We start from the raw sequence: 19,818 nt of genomic DNA on the forward strand, positions 1-19,818 counted from the left end.
ATAGTGCACTTTTCTACTAATTTCGATATTTAATGAGTTACATATGATTATATGGCATTTTATTGATGTTGACAAAATCCGACCATCCCAGCGTCGAAATGGCGAACTCTTGACAAAAAATTTCGTTTTCCTTCAATAACTCCTAAACCGTTGGTCCTACGGGAAAATTGTATAGGACCTTTCTTGTAGAGGACGACGAGATCTACAATTTCTGTATAAAAATTCTTAACTAGCATCAATATTTAACGAGTTATTGACGAAAAACGAAAAAACAGTTTTTTGCAAATTACTCAGTAACAGTTGACGCTAGCGAAAAATTTTTACATGGAAATTGTAGATCTCGTCGTCCTCTACAAAATGGTCCTAAAAATGTCCCCATAACTCCATCCGTTCGGAAGTTATGGGCCAAAAACGAAAATTTCGCAAAATCTGAAGGGGTACCCCTTGGAAAAATCTCGGAAAAATCCAAAATTTGTTGTTGTTGTTTATTATTAGCAATCTTCTTCCGACGTCTGATTTCTTTTAAAAAAATGCGTTTCTAAAGTGCATAAATTTTTGGGATTGACAATACATCCTTAAACGTGACGTATATGTAAAATATTGTTAATAAATTATAAATTTATATTCAATAACGTGTCGTTTTACATGATTCTATTAGATACTACTAAAAAAAACAGCATAAATTTAGAGACATGTATCTCATTCAATATACGTATGACGTGTAGCAAAAAGAGGTTTAAACGTTTAATCCGCAACAAATTTAATGGATAATTAACTTCAATAACATTAACGTTGATTTAATGTAAAATAACTTTAATCAACGAGCCATGGTAATTAAATTTTTGTTGTCAACGTGAAGCTGAACTTGTTACAGGATTGTACGATGTGCTGTAACAGTTTAACGACGAAGTTCAAAGTATCATTTCTTTGTGTCTAAGGAAATATTTATAATACAAAGGGCCAAGGGACGAGACTTTCACTTGCCGTAAAGTCTAATAATATCGGCACGAGTCTTGCACCTTGACCAGAGAAGATATCTCCACCTGCGGTAATATTCCTTGTATAAAAAGCGATTATTTTAATATAAAACGAAGCGGACGTTCAAGTACATTAGACGTTACGTTTCCTTTAAAAGAAGATAAAAATAGGAAAAACGAAATAGATGTGTTATCGTTGTCAACTCAATTACCTACTGGAAATGTAATAATTTGCCATTATCTCTAGTCATTCGTTCTTATAATAGAAGACGTACATCATGCAAATTTTCAATTACATATTTTACACTTCAATAACTCCTAAACCGTTGGTCCTACGGGAAAATTGTATAGGACCTTTCTTGTAGAGGACGACGAGATCTACAATTTCTGTATAAAAATTCTTAACTAGCATCAATATTTAACGAGTTATTGACGAAAAACGAAAAAACAGTTTTTTGCAAATTACTCAGTAACAGTTGACGCTAGCGAAAAATTTTTACATGGAAATTGTAGATCTCGTCGTCCTCTACAAAATGGTCCTAAAAATGTCCCCATAACTCCATCCGTTCGGAAGTTATGGGCCAAAAACGAAAATTTCGCAAAATCTGAAGGGGTACCCCTTGGAAAAATCTCGGAAAAATCCAAAATTTGTTGTTGTTGTTTATTATTAGCAATCTTCTTCCGACGTCTGATTTCTTTTAAAAAAATGCGTTTCTAAAGTGCATAAATTTTTGGGATTGACAATACATCCTTAAACGTGACGTATATGTAAAATATTGTTAATAAATTATAAATTTATATTCAATAACGTGTCGTTTTACATGATTCTATTAGATACTACTAAAAAAAACAGCATAAATTTAGAGACATGTATCTCATTCAATATACGTATGACGTGTAGCAAAAAGAGGTTTAAACGTTTAATCCGCAACAAATTTAATGTAATATATACAAATTCTCCTTATCACGTTTTAAATGACTTTTGCAAAAAGTTTCAGCTGTCTTATTCTAGTCTGCACTTCGCAGTGGCTAAAGGTTCATGATTGAAAGTCTATATGCATAAATGATGCGTGTAGCATGATCCGACTATGAATTACACGTGTACGCTCGTACCGTCTGGCAACGCGATCGATGCAGGCGATGACCTGATTACTGCGAACCTCGGTGCACGTGCCTGCACCGAAATAAACCAGTAGACCTCGGTGTGAGGTTCTCGTCTCCCCTCGACCGGTTACCCCTGCTTTGACCTCGGGTTTCGTCGCACCACGTGCGACCATGAAACAATAGTACGTACTGATAATTAACCGACCGGAAAGGACTATGACGATTGCAACTTGTGCAACACATCATCGATGAATGAACGAAATGGTATCTCGTATCTTATAAATAGAAGAGTCGACTGTGCATAAAATATGGAATGTCAAACACTGAGTTTTTAAATGTATCATATTTACAATAAAAACGAGGGTGAAGACGTACGAATTTTCTGTAATATCAAATGAAATTGAAGTCAGGCTCTAAAAGCCATTAAGTTGAATGTGAGCCAGAGGATGCACGTGGAGCAGGATAATAAAAGGAGAGACTCGTGACGAATATATCCCGATAATTCACGGGATCCTGATATATCGTAGGTGCCAGCGTGGGTTTGTATGCGTTCGCACCCAGCCAGGCCAAGTGGCGGTTCTACAATACTGACATCCGTCATCGGCAGCTCCCCATACGTATAAAGGAAGGCCAACCGGGGAACTCCGCACCGAATTGCAGAGGGGTTGTATCGTACGCACGCAGAAGGGAGAGAAAGATGGAGAGAAACGGCGAGGGAACTGGGTGGCCTTCGGTAAGGGCACACGTGCCGAATTTTCGGTTCGTTTACTACCGCGTTTCGCTAAACGATTCACGCAGATTTGTTGCGTCCTCACAATCTCTGCGATTATTTTTATCGTTAGTACAATAAAATTGGGTTGGCACAGTCTTGAAATTCGCATTTGAATTATAAAATTAAGAAATTATATAAGTTAGTTATTAATACTCTGCAACCTAAGACTTTATTTCATATAAAAATCCATTATTCAGTAATAGCGTATGAATAAAATGGGAAAGCGTGTTGTTTATCTATTCCCAGGCACTCAATATCTGACCGTCCGACTTATCTATCAATGATATAACCGTGCGATTGTAACACACCTTTGAGAACAGCGAAACTGATAAAATGATTCGACACGAGCGTGGTGTACGCGCGAACTTTTATGAGATAAAAATTAGATAGGGAAAGTGAACTGTTTGATAACGTGATGCAATTGCATAGGAGTGCGAAAAAGGGGGATGCGCGCGAGGAGGCCTTCGGACGAAGGGCACACGTGCATCTCACCCCGTCGATATCGCTATATTTATGACTCGCGGAGCACGTGTCATAAAACCTCACGGCAACTCTCCGACGTTTCTGTCGTTATGCGTCAACATGTGTGGCGTCGAATTTCGTACGATGCGATTAAACGTTGATGTTAACCTTGCACGCGCCTGTTCGAAATATTGTTTCGCAAAACTGAATATTAAATTCGGTTGAAAATAAGTTTGTAATAGAGATGAATTATAGTTTAACTGTTTTATTTAGTTATTTATTCTTAATATACTGGTTGTTAAAATCCATTGGTATGCAGTAACAAAACAAGGTAAACATTAAATATNATAAAATGTAACAATGAAAATTAATAATCACTGAGAGTGATGTATTATTATTGTAAGTGATATAAACTTGAACAGACGGTTAATGATATACTTGGTGTTCGACACAGATTTTGAGCAAATATCCACCTTACAGTGGGCCAAAGGTTTCAACCGGAATGTTAATTTTTTAATTGAATTAAGACAAGGTAATGTATAAAACCATTAATAATATAATATCATAAGTAAAAGAGATATCTAAGGCTCTCCTTTTGATTTGTAATGTCTTTAATTTAAATTCAGCGAGACTAGAGTCATAGTTATGATAAGTCAAAGGTCAAGGGATACCCTTATGATACGCGACGAGCCGTAGGAATTTATGTCGACGTTATTGTTATATTTTTATCGTTACTTCCATTCACGCAGCGTTACGCGTGGAATAAAACTTTTGTGTGAACGGATTAACATTTCTTTTCACTCGGATAGTTAAAGAAAAGAGAAAGAACGACAGAGGAGAGCTATCGCGCCTCCACGTGTCACCGATAAACACCGTTATAAAAATACTCGTTATAAATAAGACTATGTGTACGAGCGAAATTAATTACACTTCGTATTCTGTACAATCTTTACCAAGTAATAAAATGCACGATAGCAGACTTCTATAGAAATTATTGTATTCCCTTACAATTTCGCAGAGTTTTAATCTGATGAAGTCAATCGACGTTTGGAAAAACATTTACTGTAACATTTCGCAACTCAATTTGTTAGCAATTCCAGGGAAAACGTACCTTATTATTCTATTCAGATATGCATGATTGATAAAGTCATAAAAGTGACTAGATTACTAGCGTGACGGCTTTATCGATCGTCTATTATTGTTTCACGAGCTGTCTAAGATCCCACGTGCGATACATTGTTAATTGACCACCCGATATGACCGTGTCATCGAAACACCCGATTTACATACGAATCTAATTTCCTTTCAAAAATAATAATGTACATTAATATAGTTTAATTCGCATTAACAAATAATTATATGCAATTCTCGTGTTTCTTTATAAAAAGCATAAAAGTAGCGGCGGCCAATTCTCATTGAACGTATCACGTTTTGCCATCTGACAGAGAAATCCTCCGTGGTTTCGAAACTCGTATTGTTCAGCTCTCGAAGTCAATTGCAGGTCGCTGCATTCTGCAACAATTTCAAGTACAGCCACGTGCAAACGTTTCCCCTCTCGAAGACGCCTCGGTGTCTCGCTAATAGGTGGGTAACACCGTCACCACGTGACCCGGACTGGCTTCTGACGACCGCCTCTCATACTACATGCGCCCTTCGCGGTAAAAGGACGGGATATTCCCGTGGCTGGTGGATACACGTGGCCACCGCTGCCGGGTTCGTCGACCTCGGCTTGCTTGTGCGTCCTCACGCAGCGCTTTTCGGTGATGTACCGGTGGGGGATGCGTACGATGTCCCCTTGTTTCCCCCCAGGAGCCCACCGTCTGGCAACGTTTCTCTCGACGTAGCGACGGATACTCGACCACGAGTGAACGAACAAACGTTCCCGTTCTCGAAATCCGTTTCGCAATAACACGGCAACGGTGACGCATAACTCATTGACACGACGAGTTAATTTATCAGTTAGTTAGAAAGTCATCATTAGAAATATGATTTATGCATTTGAAAAAGTTCCATACTATAAATAAATATAGATGCATAAAAGATGTATGCGCATGCAATGAATACCTAATGCTTAAATAATTAAAGAACTTTCCATTTACATTTCTAATATATTTAACATCATCGTGTTTTAATTTGTATAAAAATCTGTGGTCTATCTGCTCGGTTCTATTACTACACACGTACATTGAAGCAAAAGATCTGCACCCTGCAATCAGCAAGCTTGTCCTCTTTTATTGGCTCTCCTCATTTCACCCCCGCCGCCCTATCGTCGCAACTATTTTTGCACGCAGTCCCTTTCATTCTTCTCGGTCCTCACTTTTGCTTCCCGATGGGGGAATACGAGCGTGGAGAAAAGCGTTGATGCATAATGCACACTTTGATCGCGGCCAGCCGAGGGGTTTAAAGTTCTAAAGTCCCTTCAGGAGAAAGGAAAAAAAAAATGCAAAGAAACTAGTCATTCTATTTGTAAGTTAATTATCAAAGCACACCTAATATGCATATGGATCTGGTGAGTCATTTCAAAGGAAGGAAATGCAAAAACCGCCAGACTGTCTACCTTTCCAAGAAATGGTATTACTCGACTTTTTTATTGTCAGCTATAAAACTGAATTCCACGAAAAAAATGCTGTGTTTTACGATTCCGCTCGAACACGTGTCGATTTTTGCGAAGTGTTGCAATTTGTAAATACCCTTTAAAATAGTAGATCAAGGACGACGAATTGTATTAAAGCTAAAGCCGTTTATTTTTGCGTTTTCAGGAATACTATTCTCAGACTCATAAATGTGTATTAAACTTGGTCTAATTTTTAGTAGCGGACTAGTTCTACGAGAGGTACAAATTTCGTGTATGTGCTCGTGACACTTAACGAAATTAAAATGAAAGAACGTGGCACGGTTGGGTTCGCGTGAGATATCCGGGATTGGCCGATAACGTTGCCTCACGTTGGCCATAATTCCGATCACACGTCTGTTGTCACGTGGGTCTGCACGGCTGCACGCTGCAGCCTGCTGACAAAAATGAAAAAGGCCAAGTCCATGCAACGCCACGAGTCGTCAAGCTGCATGTTCTCAAATAAATTTTTAATTGTGCTGGGGAATTTTTCATCCGGTCAACGACTCAATTTTTTTTCCATTCCGCGAGGCAAAATTATAAAATTATTTCATTAATAATTCATAATGCCGAGGATCAACTGGATTTAGAATCTCCTTGTTTAAACTTGACCGTAGGTGATTCATGCTCGTGGCTCATGATACTACAGCGGGAAATTAGCAGTATAACGTACTTACTTACACGTGTCTTCGAAGCGAATGATTCAACGTCAGTCGATGATTTAACACAGGCTTACGTTGTTTATTAATATCATCAATAAACGCGTTACTCAGTTTTAATAAAGCCCGAATTACTGTTTATAAGCCGAGAATTATATGGATGACAGAGAAATTATCTTCGTCTTATGTAATGATTATAAAATAGCAGTTCAAAGAAACATAGCGTTATTATGTAACGCAGCTGACCCAATAATAATCGAAATACAATTGTACACGGCTGTGAAATTCTTGCATCAATGGATTCATCTTCCAACGAACTTGCCAGTACAAACATTTGCAAAGGACAATTGTGCATGGATTAAAACCATTGGAATCTTGTGCAAATTGTATAAATCTGTTATTCAAACACCTGTTCCTTTGAAACATTTGTTCACGATTCCAAGAGGGATCATCGATCAAATGTATATTCGGATTCGTCATACGAATCAGTAGACCTGGCACACGTGGCAGGCACACAATTTTTCCCCAGTTCTGAATCGATAAATTGGCCTGTGACGAAACAACTCGTAACACGATCAACGACGTGACATATTAAATCTGCAAACTTCGTCATACGGCTTACACGTGTCCTGGCGCAAGTAACGCTGCGCGACCCGTTCCAATGCATTAGCAGACTCCTCTTGTTGATTAAAAGAGCGCCGTAGTCTTGATTGCACGCGAAAAAAGTTTCCAGACAATCGCACCCTGCAGTATTACATTAACCAGCGGTCGTTCTACGAATAATTCTGAATCCAGGAACGATTGCAGCTGCGCTTTTGTGCTAATTGTAAAAGTAATTCACGTCTAAATGAAATCTTTCGTTGTCATCCTTAAGATAAATGAAACAGTGTACGAATTACTAGATGAATTATTGTATCAAATATTGCAGACTGTACGATATTGAGAAATGAAGTGGCTAAAAGGAACGAGACATATCGAATTGAAATTCTCGTTGACCTTCCAGCGAGTAAGTATCCCATTCCGGCCCTCCACGCGTAAATGTCGTCCACGTGCGATCACGTATATCGGCGCACGTTTTACAAGTCTAGACTAAAATAAGAGTTTAAGTGAAATCAAGCGTGGGCTTCGCCTTTCATAGGACACCGAGGAGGAAATCGAGGTGACGCGGGTTTAAGTTTAGAGTAGGATCGCGGCGGCGGTGGTTCTTTACCGATAGATTGCACAATTAAACGATGTCGGTCCGATAGAAACGTGTGATGATTGTACGATAACGCGATCCTCGATAGATTCGAAAATTTTCCCGGATTAACAATTGGTCTTTTGATTGATATCTCTGATAAAAGGCGGAAATAGTACAATTGAAAGACAGTTGCTCTCTCAATTATTGGGACAAATATTTTATTATAAAATGAATTATTGTATCAAATATTGCAGACTGCACGATAGCTTTAATTATAAATAAATACTGTCCTATTTAAAAAGTATAAATCATAGTACGTGTCGCAGCGACTGCGAATTCGTTATCCAAATAAAGCAAGTACTATATACACTTGTCGGACTCATTAAAATGTTATTGATTAACACTCCCGAAGATGTTGGCAAATAATCGCAGTGCCGGGCATTATTATTTGCGATAGAAAACTGGTTTAAGTAGACCACACGTGCCGATATCGATACGCTATATTTGCTCAGAGTGTGTTGAGTTAGAACCGCATTTAATTGTCCGACTATGTACGCTACGTGATACGTCTGTTACATCGTGTACGGTGTACGTACATATTTAACTTTGAAAACGAACATAAACCGCGCCTATATTTTCGAGTCGAATTACAAACGCAACCAAGATGATGAAATCTAGAGAGTACAGTCAATCGTCTCTTTGTACTAGCATTGTATGATTGAATTAATTCGGTATTACAAAGTATTATCCTAATTATGTTATACAAACCACTGAATAATGTTCGGGTGCAGTAACAGAATAGTAAATTACATTTTTTACCAATTCTGTATTGGCTAATGCGTATATAATGATACGAGTCTTCATAGGCAATTACTAATAAATTGTTAGTCAATAATTATGTTTTCTTAAAACTCAAAACTACAGATTACATGGATAGAAAGTTTTACTTCAAGTAATTCGTAGCTTAAGAACTTTCAATGAAATATATAACGCTTGTCAATTGATAATTAAATTCATACAGAAGCGAACAAGATCGAAAATGATTATCCTTCTAAACAAGAGTACAAACATTTTATATCATTACAAGATATGAATACAATAACTCACCGAAGATGCGATTCCAAGATGTTCAAAGGAAGATATTCAAATCTGGATTCACCGCGTTCTCCTCTCCCGTTGTCAATCGCCGCTCAATCGCAGATCGGAACTATTTAATTACAAAAGCACTTTCGCCACTTCGAACTTTGTTTGACAACCAGCTGTTCAATTGCGTTACGAACAATTAAATGTCACTTAACGCGAATGGCAAAGATTGACACACACGTATAATTCGTATCAACTAATTGTGACAATAGAGATCAAACCACGTCGCGTTATAACACTAGAGTTTTTCAGCGGGTGTCTCAGTCACAATCGTCTTTCATACCCGTCGGTTTCGAGAAAATAACCATCCAAATGTACCGTCATCCGTGCATCGACTAACGGCGATCGGGTGCCGCCATGTTACCCTTCCTCGTGGTCTCGACGCGCAACACGGTCGTGCATGCGCAAACGGTCGGTCCTCGTGCACGCGCCTCCGACTCCGACTTCGACGTTACGACAATCTCAATAACAAAAGCCGTGGCACGTGCATCCCCACTACAGGACGGGATTCTTCCGAAAAGGTTCCGCGGGAAAGCAAAACAGGACACGCGCGTGCTTCGTAAAATGTCGTCGCTTCACGCGGCCCGTCAATGTGTCAAAACACGGCTTAGGTTTTCCGCCCTCGAAAGGAAGGGGCATCGACTTCTAAATGAAGGAAGAAAAGCACTCCTTTAAGAAATCGCAACGTATGCGAAAAATTCTTCACTTTTTTCTTATTCATCTTTGCACAGTTAACATGCACGTATTCTATGTGCACAATTTTATGTGTTAACATTCTTTTTATAAATCCTAAATGATAAAGCTTTACAATCTTATCTACTTATGCTTGAAATCTATCTATTGCCTACAAATTAGCAACTAGATACAGAGGATTGATATTTTATCTTGAGTGGTACATTAGCAATTTACATTATGTTACGCCCTGTTATTTTTAATCTACTATCTATAATTATTATTCATATGCCATGCATATGCAGAGCTCTCCTAGTTCGTTGAAACTAATCCTGTACGTAATTCATTCTTCCTAATACAAATATAAGTTTATACTTAACAGATAAAGTATTTATAAGAAGTGTAGGTAATGTTTCAATGAAATATATCCATTTAATGTGAGAAATAAAATTTATAAATGATAACGCAGAGATTGCGACAATCGTTCTTCTTGATCCCTCGAATCGTTAAAAACCGTGCCAGATGATTTCTAAATCGGATGCGAAATCTATGTCAAACTCTAACGGCACGTGTTCTTCTTGATTACGAGCTGGGTCGTATCGTATCGATCTGATTAGTACAAACGAGTGAGAAATACATAATGTTATCATACTATGATTTACATTCCCTCTACTTAGGTAATTACGTCCATAGCTGTCTACATTTCCCTATTGATTGTAAAATTTCAGTGTAATCGCCGATATTCACCTAACAAGTGTCTGGAAAATTATTATTCGATTATATGCAAATGAAAAATTGCTGCTCGCTCTTCATACTCGAAGTAAATGGTCGAAGCATTCAAAAGCTAAATGAATGAATCGCATTCTATGCAAGTGTTTCAAATGGAATAACGAGAGATTATTTCTTCAAAGTTATTTTTACGAACCATTTTGAAAAAGCATGCGTTTGATTTTTATCAATATTCATGTTAAATGCTCATAATGTTTTCTCGTTTGGAGAGACCGAAACCAGATTAAACTCTATTATTCTTGCAAACAAAAGTTGCTCGTTTGCATTCTAAGTATTTGATGCGTACTGAGCATGTAATCAAATAGCGTCACCGCATATTTTCCTGTAACTGGCGTTGTCAATAGTTCACGGGAGAGATCTCTCGCGTGTATCTACATTAAAATAACAGTCATTTCTCGCTCGCCTTTCCCTCCTTTTATCTATCTTTCTTTTTCTCTCGTTTGACGTTTTAAAAACATCGGTACGTTACGAAATGAGAATTTCAACACATTTATTTAACGGGCGAAGTTCTGTGATATCGTCTGGTCAAAGAGAAGGTACGGAAGCCCTTGGTCGAGCCAATTTACTTTTAATTATAGGATGCATGTACCACAACGACAGCTGGAACCGAACGTACAAACCGTTTTTTATTTTATACTTTCACTTGCAAATGCATCAAATGCATGTACATCAAAATACAACATTTTCTGAACAACAGAAGAATGCATTGGATAATTAATTACAGTGGTTGAAGTTCCCTTATTTTCGTATTAATTACAGAACGTCGAAACCGTTTAAACGTCTCTCGGTGTGAGTTCCAGGAAGGCGAGAAACAGGGGACGCGATAATGATTTGGCAGTGCGTGCAGAAAGGCATGTCTCAGCATGCCCGAGAGAAAGAGTTCGCGTCACGCTTGCGAAGACCAAGGCGGATAGAGGAGGACACGCAAAGAAGGGGAAGGAAGTCGCACGTGTAGCCAACTTCCCCACTACCCACCGGTTTCTCGGTTGAAAGGAGCGTCCTTCAGCGATCTTCCTATCCCTTCTGTCCCGGTCCTCCGACCTTTTTCGACCGTCACACAGCCATTCCCCCCGCGACAAAAATCGCGAGGATCTGCAACCAGTCAGGGTCATTCGCTATGCCTCCACGTGGCTTGCACACTTACATATTTAATCTCGGTGCATAAACTTTATATGTACCTGCATATGTATGCGCTTGTATACATACACATGCACCAACGGAATCATAATCCGCACTCGCATCCTACGCGTCTTTACTTGTACATAAGCCTATCTAAAATCAATGTAACGATGAATGTAGAAAAGTACCCAATGAAGATAATAAATATGTTTCGATTTCAAAAACTGATTTCTTCTACACTACGGATTTTTGTATAAAATATATATTTCTTTGTATTACGAATGCATTATTTTACCTGCTATTTAAAATCTAATCTGTAGTTTCCAAAATAAGAGAAAATAGGTTTCTATTTATACGTAATAAAAGTCTAAGAGCGATAAAATACGATCGACAGTATGTTGGCTTTATCAAATTAAAAATCTATATAAGTTTATCAAGAAAATAACAGTACACATGCGATAAATGAAGGAAGGGAAACGATGTTGTATTTTATCGACGCGTATCGTTGCTTCACTAGTGATATACCTGCCTGCAGAGGACAGTACTGGATGATCACATCGTAAACTGCACCGTTTTCGTGTACGTCGTAAAATTTCATTTTGCATATCGAATAAGTACTAACTCCGATATTATTCTTGAATTTTATCATCATTCATTTACCTTGACTAGTTTGGTCTCAGTCCGTAAAAATAACCGATGTAAAAAAATTACATTAATCCTTTTTTAAATAAAAATTCGTCTGTACGAAGATTAGAAAGAGAAATGACAATGGAGTAAAAATCGAATACCTGAATTGTTTCAGAAATACGTATTGTTCGCGAGACTTGAAGAATGAAATTTATGGAGGAGCAAAGGTCGAAAGTTGTGGTCGATGATCAATTTCAAGCTTTCATACTGCGAGAAAGTAAACACCAAGAGTTTCAGGTTAGCTAGTAGCTCGTATGTTTCGAACTTCTCATTTGAACAAAGTAATTCCTTTAATTAACAAATTTTCCAGTTCATACGTGTTAAGTTCATTATTTGTATTCTATAAAAGAAATAACGTGAAAATTAGTAGTTAACACATGTATGCATTTTACATAACGTTAATTTACATATTCTTTGCTATCTAAAAATATTTAAATTTTACTTGCATCAATATTTTTTAACTGTTCATCGACAGTAAGTGTTATACATAAAATCATGTAAATGTAGTTTTGTATTTTCAGAGATTTGCACTCGATTTGACTGATATTTGCTGGGAACTGTGCATGGGTACACCTGGGCGTGCCTTAGACTCTGGTACCAAGCTTTGTCTGGCGAACTGTGTGGACAGATTCATTGATACAAGCAATTTTATCTCATACAGATTAAGGAATATCGTTCTGTCCAGTCCTAAAGAAATTGACGTGCAGTAAATTTGACAGATAGACCATCAAATTATGTTAGATAAAATATATTGATTCTATTTATGACACACTAGATTATGTAGTATTCTAGAATTTATATTGTGTATAATTCAAAGAAAAAGAAATGTTTTCAAGAATCCGTGGGCTTGTAAGTCGCCACAGGCGAAAGTTTATAGTAGGAGGTATCCTAGTTGGTAGCGTTTTTTTCATAAGATACACGGCACGCAAGCTTCGAGAATGGCAAGAGAAAGAAATAAAAGACATGCTGGAGAGATCAAAACGAAGGCAATACTTCGAATGTACAGAACGGGCGTGCAGTCAAATGATAGTGTCCCTCACGTCGAATTTACGAGACTCGATAATAAAGGTTTTGGATACAGACGCCATTATAAACAAACTTAGAAACGGTTGTCCAGATAAAATAGCTTGTTGGAACGAGTTGAAGGTTTTAGCGATCGCTAGATGTGCTACAGTAGTATATTCGTATTCTGTGTTAGCAACTTTGATAAGAATCCAGTTTAACGTGATGGGCGGTCACATATACAAGGACATCCAGAATTCGAATAATTCTACTACGGAAAATGTTGTACAGACGAAATATATGTCGCTCTCGCGTCACTTCATATACGAAGGAATCAAGAAACTGAGCTCGCTCATAAAAGACAAAGTGGCCGAAATAACAGCCTCGATATCTCTGAAAGACGAATTGACTCTAAGAGACCTAGAACAAATATATTGGACCTTGATGTCTTCTATATCTGCAGATACTTCCAAGGATCCTATAAAGAATCTTGCTGAGTATACGCTGCTTGCTAACTGCGAGGAAGAACAGACGCCTATTTTATTGAAATTATTCAATGAGACTCTGGATCTTCTGGAGAGTGAAGAGATACAAACTCTGACGCAAAGCAGCATCAGAAGCGGTTTCAATTTATTGGTGGACCATATTTCTGCATTCTTTGTTAGTTCTTCTCCGGTAGAAAACGGCAAGCCAGTTCAAAATGGGATTTCGATGCCAGGAACTTCGAGGCAGAGTAGTGTAAGCATGAACTATGATTCAAGTTCGTTTATAAATATTAACAAAGTATCCATGCGAATGGCGAAGATAATACCGATCATAAATGGGCAAGTACCGGATAAACCAAGCTCAGAAGACTTTCAAACCGATTTGTTGCAACATCTTATAACGAATAACGAACTTAAAACGCTTGGAGCGAACATTTACGAAGCGTTTAGTTTTTAAATTCAATATATTGAAATTGTGTCGTTATAAAAAACTGGAGATATTGCTGAACGTAATTCTAAATACGTCTTAAACACCATAAAAGTATATGAATGTATCTTTTATAATGTACTGTAGTAAAATGTTGTTATATGTATTTAAAATACGCTTATATCGTTGTGATGGTCCTATCTTAAAATATTCGGGGGGAGAAAACGGGTTTTTACTGTTATAATGCAACAATAGAATTGTAAAAAGCTATTTCAATGTATCCACACAATAATGTAATATACTTAAGAAAGTATACACTTTTAGAAACTATTTTTATTTGTTTTTTTAATGTTTTAAGTAAGAAACAAATAAATAAATTACAGATAAAAAGTATGTACCTATATAGTATGCTTGTTAACAATCTCCGTGCCTGTTCATTGCGGTTCTGTGTATTCAGATGCAGAAAATTAATAAGACCTTGTACTATTTAAACGAAGGATTGTAGTAAGATAAAATTCAAGTGCCTCGAAACGGAAAAACGCATTTTGTGTTGCATTTTTGCAGGGAATGAATTTCGCGACAAATTTGCGCGCGCAATTTGTGCTACAGTTTCTAGAATGACTAGAATTGTGGCTGTCCAAAATTCTTCAGTGCGCCGCTGTTCCTCGTACGGAGCATGGTCCTATGCGGCGGCAAGCACGCAAAGGAAAGTTTCGGTGACATCATAAACCTATTGTTTAACGTTAACACCTTCTATGCCGCAGTAACCATTTAATAACATGTGGAAATTCATAACTCGTGGTATCCGCGAAACCCTAGAACGTCGCGCGTGCCGCACGAACGTTTATTCGCAAACGCCTCAAGAGCCTAACACGAAGAACGAGGTTAAAACCAGTTTGACGTGTAATCACAAGTTCCTGGCACCGAGCTTCTCTATTTTCAATAAGGAATTCTGCGGCTCGACGAAAACTGCCGGAACCAAAGACAAGGATTATGACTCCAAGTACAATACAAAATACACTTGGTCGGATGCCATAGGATGGGTAAATTGCGCCGTTTTGTTTATCATCCTTATCTCCTAATTTTCTTTTATCTGGCCCTACTCAGTCACAACGAGATTTGAAATTTAGGGCTTCCAAATTTGGACGTAGAACCCTTTTAGAAGTTGTATGCACAACATTTGATCTTTAAATCAATGCTGTCTTAGTCCAATGTTATCTGTAATCCAGTAAACTGTTTCATAAATAAGTAATGCTCAGAGGAGTAATATAATCATTTTTTAACAGTCTAGTGTGTTGGCTGTTGGATGGGTTGTTTGCCAATCATTATGTCTTCGAAGAAGACTCTTTGAGAAGGAAAAAGATTTAAAGTTCAAAAGCAAATTGTCACAAATTCCTGAAACCCGTACTTCATACTTGATCAGTCAAGTACTAAACTTAAGACCAAAGCATATACTACCTAGTATCAATTGTATTGGCAATAATAAAATATATGCTCAGGAGAATAGTGAATCAGATTGGTATCCTGACAAACCATATGGACCAATCACCGTTGAAGAGGTGAGGATGTTATTTTGTAGAAATTACAATTTGTGAAAGAAAAGAATTTACAATAAGATGACATGTATCTCATAATTAAATCTGTTAACATAAGTGTGTTACCTTATTGCATAACAACTGTAACATCTTAAGTCATTCTTATTTGACAACCTATATTTATTTAAACATAATTCATACTTGATTTGTGATATTAAATGCATTTTTTCCCATGTATTATCTATTTTATTAATATGTAATCTGGTATCTATTTTTTTTTATATGTACAAGTATTTGTAACTTGTAATCTGTTTTAATAAATCATTTTGTAATTGTGTTTTATTGTAAATCATTGTAATTCATAATCTATTATGTATATTATAAGCAAAAAATAGTATTTCAGTATTTTTATTTCATCTCCTTCCTAAAGTAAACTTATTTCGTCCAGTTAAAGATTATCCCTTTTAATATTTATTCTTCTACATATTCCTAGGCCCTAATTGAAGCCACTGAAGAATTTGCTAATACGCATAAATTAGCAGTAGCTGAGTTTGAGCTCCATTACGGTCTGAAAGCTTTAGAAGAGAGACGTTACAACGATGCTCTAAAACATTTTACTGCTGGCGCAAGCCTATCATCAGCCGCTAGTATGTTCAATTTAGGTTTGTGTCATGAGCTAGGTCTCGGGACACTGGTCGATCATGTGAAGGTACAACATCTTAACAATATATACGTGACATATAGTACGATAAAAATGATTATATGCATTCTGTTTTTCCTTTCAGGCTGCGAAATATTATAGCGATGCAGCAGACCAAGGCCATGCGGACGCTACCTATAATTTAGGAGTTTATCATGCCCAAGGTAGAGGTGGTTTCACGGTAGATATCAATAGGGCGCGAGATTATTTCGTGAAAGCGGCGGAGTTAGGCCAAAGCCAGGCACAGCATGCGTTAGATTTGGAGAAACGTCATTACCAATCGAGACAAAAAGAAAACGATACAATCTTCCTTGATGAACGTAGAAGTATCGTGAAAACTTTACCAAATAACAAGAACGTGAATCAGATGCTTAAAAAGTTGATTAGTTACAACAATTCCTTAAGCACTCAGTCTCAAGTAGAATTTTTAGAAGATTCAGACAGTCAGCAATCTATGCTGGGATATACAAATCCGACACAGTTATTTTTGAATATGCTCGGCATAAACGAGCCAAGTATGTTGCCAGTTACCGTGGAGTGAGATAATCGTAGCGTGCCATGTTAGGGTGTAAGGATAGAACTATCGACAGTGAAAATACGATCGTCTTTTATAATTTAAAAATTCCTCTGCAACGGAATTCCTTTTTATAACGTTTATTATATTATTAAGATAAAAAATATCGTATTCTCCCTTCCATAGTTCTTAATTTTATGACATAATCTGTTTATTACATAATAAATAGGATCTCAATGGAAAAAATATATTTATTTAACATTGTGTTCTTTTAAAGCATATTGTTCATACAAATGTGCTGTTAACTACTTTGCTTCTATGATTAACTTGTCATTTGTATCATATAAACTCATTAACTATCACGAATATTTTCTCCTTCCAATTTTATGTATGTGTGCGGACTCTTATTGAATGACTTAAAAAGTATAACTCCAAAATAATATGTGGTATATACTATTATCTGTGATGATACATAGATTATATATATTTACGTTAAGCATATAACATATTATCTTATGTAACATACACGTATACATGTAATATATCATTTTTTGTTTAAAATACATCGTTTTTTTGTAAAGTGGTACAAATTAATTGATAAACTTATGTTTCTTTGTATGAAGATATATTTTTTTTATAAAACTCAGTTTAAGAAATAAACGTACTTAAAAAAAGCAATCGTAGTTCTCACCAGTGTGCGCCGTATTTTTCTACTATTTTCCTGATAAACTCTGCATGACTGGCGTACAAATTCAGTCTATTATCAATGTCCATCCACTTGGCTTTAGATGCATCGTCTCCAGCAACTAGCATTATATTCCCAAAAACGCTATGATCGTCATCGTGAAAGTTTAAAGCTACTGTCTCCATCCAAGCGTTATCCGTGTTTCTAGGATCGTCCACGTATCCCTTATAAATCTCGTCACCCTTTTCGAAAAATTCCTTCATAGATTTTTCTAACTTGTTCCTCTCTTCTTTATCCTGTCCTAAAGAGCTCATGGCTTCTTCCATGAACTCTCTTTTCAACGTTGCTGAGACCGTTTCCCCGGGGTCTACCATTCCACCAGGAATGGCCCACGCGCCGGTGTCTCGTCTTTTTATAGCAACGAATTGCAAAATTGGTCTTTTTGTGTCCTCGTTCTTTTCTATAACACCTTGAGCGTCTCGTTTCCAACGAGTAACGATTGGGTCCGCTGCATGATTTGGCCCCCATCGTCCTAACAGACCTCGTTTGGCAATTCCTGTTCGACCGATGGGATTTAAAGGATAGCCGGCCTCATTTATAACGTAATCACCCACAAAACTCCTGCGATTTATTTTTCCTGTTCACAAGTTTTGCACACGCGAGAGTATGTTAACATGTTACCATCGAATAATATCGTTCGAAGTTAGGGATGATGAAATAGCAAGATTAGTCTAGTCATACAACGAATTGATGAGTAACATCTGTACTTTTAAAAATTTTATACGAATATACGATTGCCCCCATGTACAATAATATTCGTAGAACAAATTCAAAGATATGTAGCTCACAGCATTGTTAATCTGTCCATTGAGCTCTAAAGTTCAATGAATCTGTCACATGACAGTGGAAACTCATGAATGGAATTGCTAAAGTAGTTGTTTCTTAGGGTTAGGTGAAAAGTAAATGGAAAATTTTAATGAACAAACATAAATAATATACAATTCATTACCGTCAAGAGAATTCCACTTTGGTTTGAACGAGGGTTCGCCAATTTCCGGATCTGCCCATGGTTTCCCTTTAAGAACAGGTGAGGTGTACTCAACTGGCTTGTATTCTGGATATTCAACGTCCCACGGGACTTTGTCTTCGGTTACTTCGAAACGTTTCACGTTGCTAGTTGAATAAAAACCTAGTCTACATTTATGGTGGATCATTCTGACAATTCGCATTAGAATATATATTTATCTACGTAAAACAACAACGGGACTTGAGCTATTCTACACACGAGACCTTTTGAAAAGATTTACATTGTGCTCTTGGCGCCGGCGCGATTTACTTTCAGTCATTAATAGAGCAAACCGAAAATCCATTAAACAAACACTCGTAATTTAAAAAATAGAGTAGATATTGTAGTGACACAGAAGAATATTATTCCTTGAAGTTTTAGCTTCAATTTGAACCGAATTACGTTGAAGTTGATTGACAAAATTCGAGATACTCGTACTTTTACATTATGTTAAAGTAGGGGTTGAATATATGTAGAAAAATTATATCTAAAATAATTAATCATGTTTTATTTATTTTACATTTTTACAAGAAATCGATAACAGCAAAGTGAAAAATTAGCTATAAGAAAGTACGTGATAAATATTTCTTGTTTACGATATTCATCGTATAATTCGTAAACTTTACGAGTATACCTCTTGTCCCAAGAGTGATAGTTGTTTAAGTAATTGTTTCGCGTTAATGAACGTGGTCGAACCGTACGTGATCCGTTTATTAACTCCAGCCCCACTTTTCTGTTTTACATAGTCCACCAGATTTTGGTATTCTATATAATTCCCACCACCAATAACAAAAACGATTACATCTTGGAATGTTGGTTTATTCTTTGGCATCTGTTCTGTATGCTTCAACTGCTTTGGATCCAAGTAACAATAATCATCTGTTTGAGACGATTGCTTCGATTCCATTAGCTCATCGACTATTTTTGTAACCGGCAGATTATGTTTCTTAACGACTAAATTTTTTACTCCTTCCATGACGAAGGATGATCCTTGATTCATCAGTTTCGAAAACATACTGACGGTCTTAGTTCCGCCGCCCTCATAATTGTGTTGAATTTCCGCTATTCTAGTGTAACTTCTTAATCTTTTTATATAAACTAGAGGATTCAAATCACATCCAGCGGCGGACAACGCTGACTCAAGTTTATTGTATTCACTGTCTGACATATTCGTGCAAATGTAATATATAATAGCTAAACGTAATTTATCCTCTGGGGTACCACAATCC

The 19,818-nt window shown here is 37.0% G+C and overlaps 6 protein-coding genes across 9 annotated transcripts in view; 3 read left to right on the forward strand and 3 right to left on the reverse strand.

Annotated features, from left to right (window-relative positions):
• The window catches only part of LOC108623088 (Clock interacting protein circadian), a 13,526-nt gene extending 4,195 nt beyond the window's left edge, over positions 1-9,331 (reverse strand). The window contains exon 1 of one of the 2 annotated variants that reach the window (XM_018021377.2): positions 8,873-9,331. The gene's annotated coding sequence lies outside the window, so the exon portion shown is untranslated. Of the gene's footprint in view, positions 1-2,090; positions 2,503-8,872 lie in introns of those variants that run through there. The other variant, XM_026811915.1, reaches the window with a different exon arrangement.
• A 2,630-nt stretch (positions 9,332-11,961) lies between these two features.
• Positions 11,962-12,991, forward strand: Tim8 (translocase of inner membrane 8). Of its 3 annotated transcripts, none has more exons than XM_018021266.2 (3): positions 11,962-12,067; positions 12,291-12,412; positions 12,697-12,991. In XM_018021266.2, the coding sequence occupies exons 2-3, from the start codon at positions 12,320-12,322 to the stop codon at positions 12,883-12,885; spliced, it is 282 nt and encodes a 93-aa protein (XP_017876755.1). In that variant the 5' UTR covers positions 11,962-12,067; positions 12,291-12,319; the 3' UTR covers positions 12,886-12,991. The 3 variants fall into 3 exon arrangements, with proteins under 3 accessions (XP_017876755.1, XP_017876756.1, XP_017876754.1); XM_018021267.2 differs by lacking the exon at positions 11,962-12,067 and adding an exon at positions 12,074-12,186; XM_018021265.2 differs by lacking the exon at positions 11,962-12,067 and having other exon boundaries at positions 12,074-12,412.
• On the forward strand, positions 12,975-14,482 carry Pex3 (peroxisomal biogenesis factor 3). Its single transcript, XM_018021264.2, has one exon. The coding sequence runs from the start codon at positions 13,001-13,003 to the stop codon at positions 14,117-14,119; it is 1,119 nt and encodes a 372-aa protein (XP_017876753.1). The 5' UTR covers positions 12,975-13,000; the 3' UTR covers positions 14,120-14,482.
• A 218-nt stretch (positions 14,483-14,700) lies between these two features.
• Positions 14,701-17,418, forward strand: LOC108623112 (uncharacterized). Its single transcript, XM_018021418.2, has 4 exons — positions 14,701-15,132; positions 15,376-15,648; positions 16,118-16,333; positions 16,410-17,418. The coding sequence occupies exons 1-4, from the start codon at positions 14,869-14,871 to the stop codon at positions 16,863-16,865; spliced, it is 1,209 nt and encodes a 402-aa protein (XP_017876907.1). The 5' UTR covers positions 14,701-14,868; the 3' UTR covers positions 16,866-17,418.
• LOC108623113 (ADP-ribose pyrophosphatase, mitochondrial) lies at positions 17,072-18,972 on the reverse strand. Its single transcript, XM_018021421.2, has 2 exons — positions 18,533-18,972; positions 17,072-18,160 (listed from the first exon to the last, which is right to left on the reverse strand). Exons 1-2 carry the CDS (start codon positions 18,750-18,752, stop codon positions 17,526-17,528), a joined length of 855 nt encoding a protein of 284 aa, XP_017876910.1. The 5' UTR covers positions 18,753-18,972; the 3' UTR covers positions 17,072-17,525.
• Positions 18,973-19,075: 103 nt separating this feature from the next.
• The window catches only part of Slh (sec1 family domain containing Slh), a 3,218-nt gene continuing 2,475 nt past the window's right edge, over positions 19,076-19,818 (reverse strand). Inside the window, exon 2 of the mRNA XM_018021430.2 lies at positions 19,076-19,810. Within this exon, the coding sequence (XP_017876919.1) occupies positions 19,212-19,810 (599 nt within the window). The 3' untranslated portion in view covers positions 19,076-19,211. The remainder of the gene's footprint in view (positions 19,811-19,818) is intronic.

Source organism: Ceratina calcarata, unplaced genomic scaffold, assembly GCF_001652005.2.
Source record: "Ceratina calcarata isolate Rehan_Ccalc_2016 unplaced genomic scaffold, ASM165200v1 scaffold250.2, whole genome shotgun sequence".
In the NCBI taxonomy this organism is placed as follows: Eukaryota; Metazoa; Arthropoda; class Insecta; order Hymenoptera; family Apidae; genus Ceratina; species Ceratina calcarata.

Bases quoted from the DNA above. Each gene is read 5' to 3' on its own strand.
- LOC108623113 (XM_018021421.2), bottom strand. From the start codon at position 18,752: ATGCGAATTGTCAGAATGATCCACCATAAATGTAGACTAGGTTTTTAT. The intron at 18,161-18,532 runs GTAATGAATTGT...ACTTGTGAACAG, and splicing joins AAAGTGGAATTCTCTTGACG to GAAAAATAAATCGCAGGAGT.
- Pex3 (XM_018021264.2), top strand. From the start codon at position 13,001: ATGTTTTCAAGAATCCGTGGGCTTGTAAGTCGCCACAGGCGAAAGTTT.
- LOC108623112 (XM_018021418.2), top strand. From the start codon at position 14,869: ATGTGGAAATTCATAACTCGTGGTATCCGCGAAACCCTAGAACGTCGC. The intron at 15,133-15,375 runs GTAAATTGCGCC...ATTTTTTAACAG, and splicing joins GGTCGGATGCCATAGGATGG to TCTAGTGTGTTGGCTGTTGG. The intron at 16,334-16,409 runs GTACAACATCTT...TTTTCCTTTCAG, and splicing joins CACTGGTCGATCATGTGAAG to GCTGCGAAATATTATAGCGA.
- Tim8 (XM_018021266.2), top strand. From the start codon at position 12,320: ATGAAATTTATGGAGGAGCAAAGGTCGAAAGTTGTGGTCGATGATCAA. The intron at 12,413-12,696 runs GTTAGCTAGTAG...TTGTATTTTCAG, and splicing joins GTAAACACCAAGAGTTTCAG to AGATTTGCACTCGATTTGAC.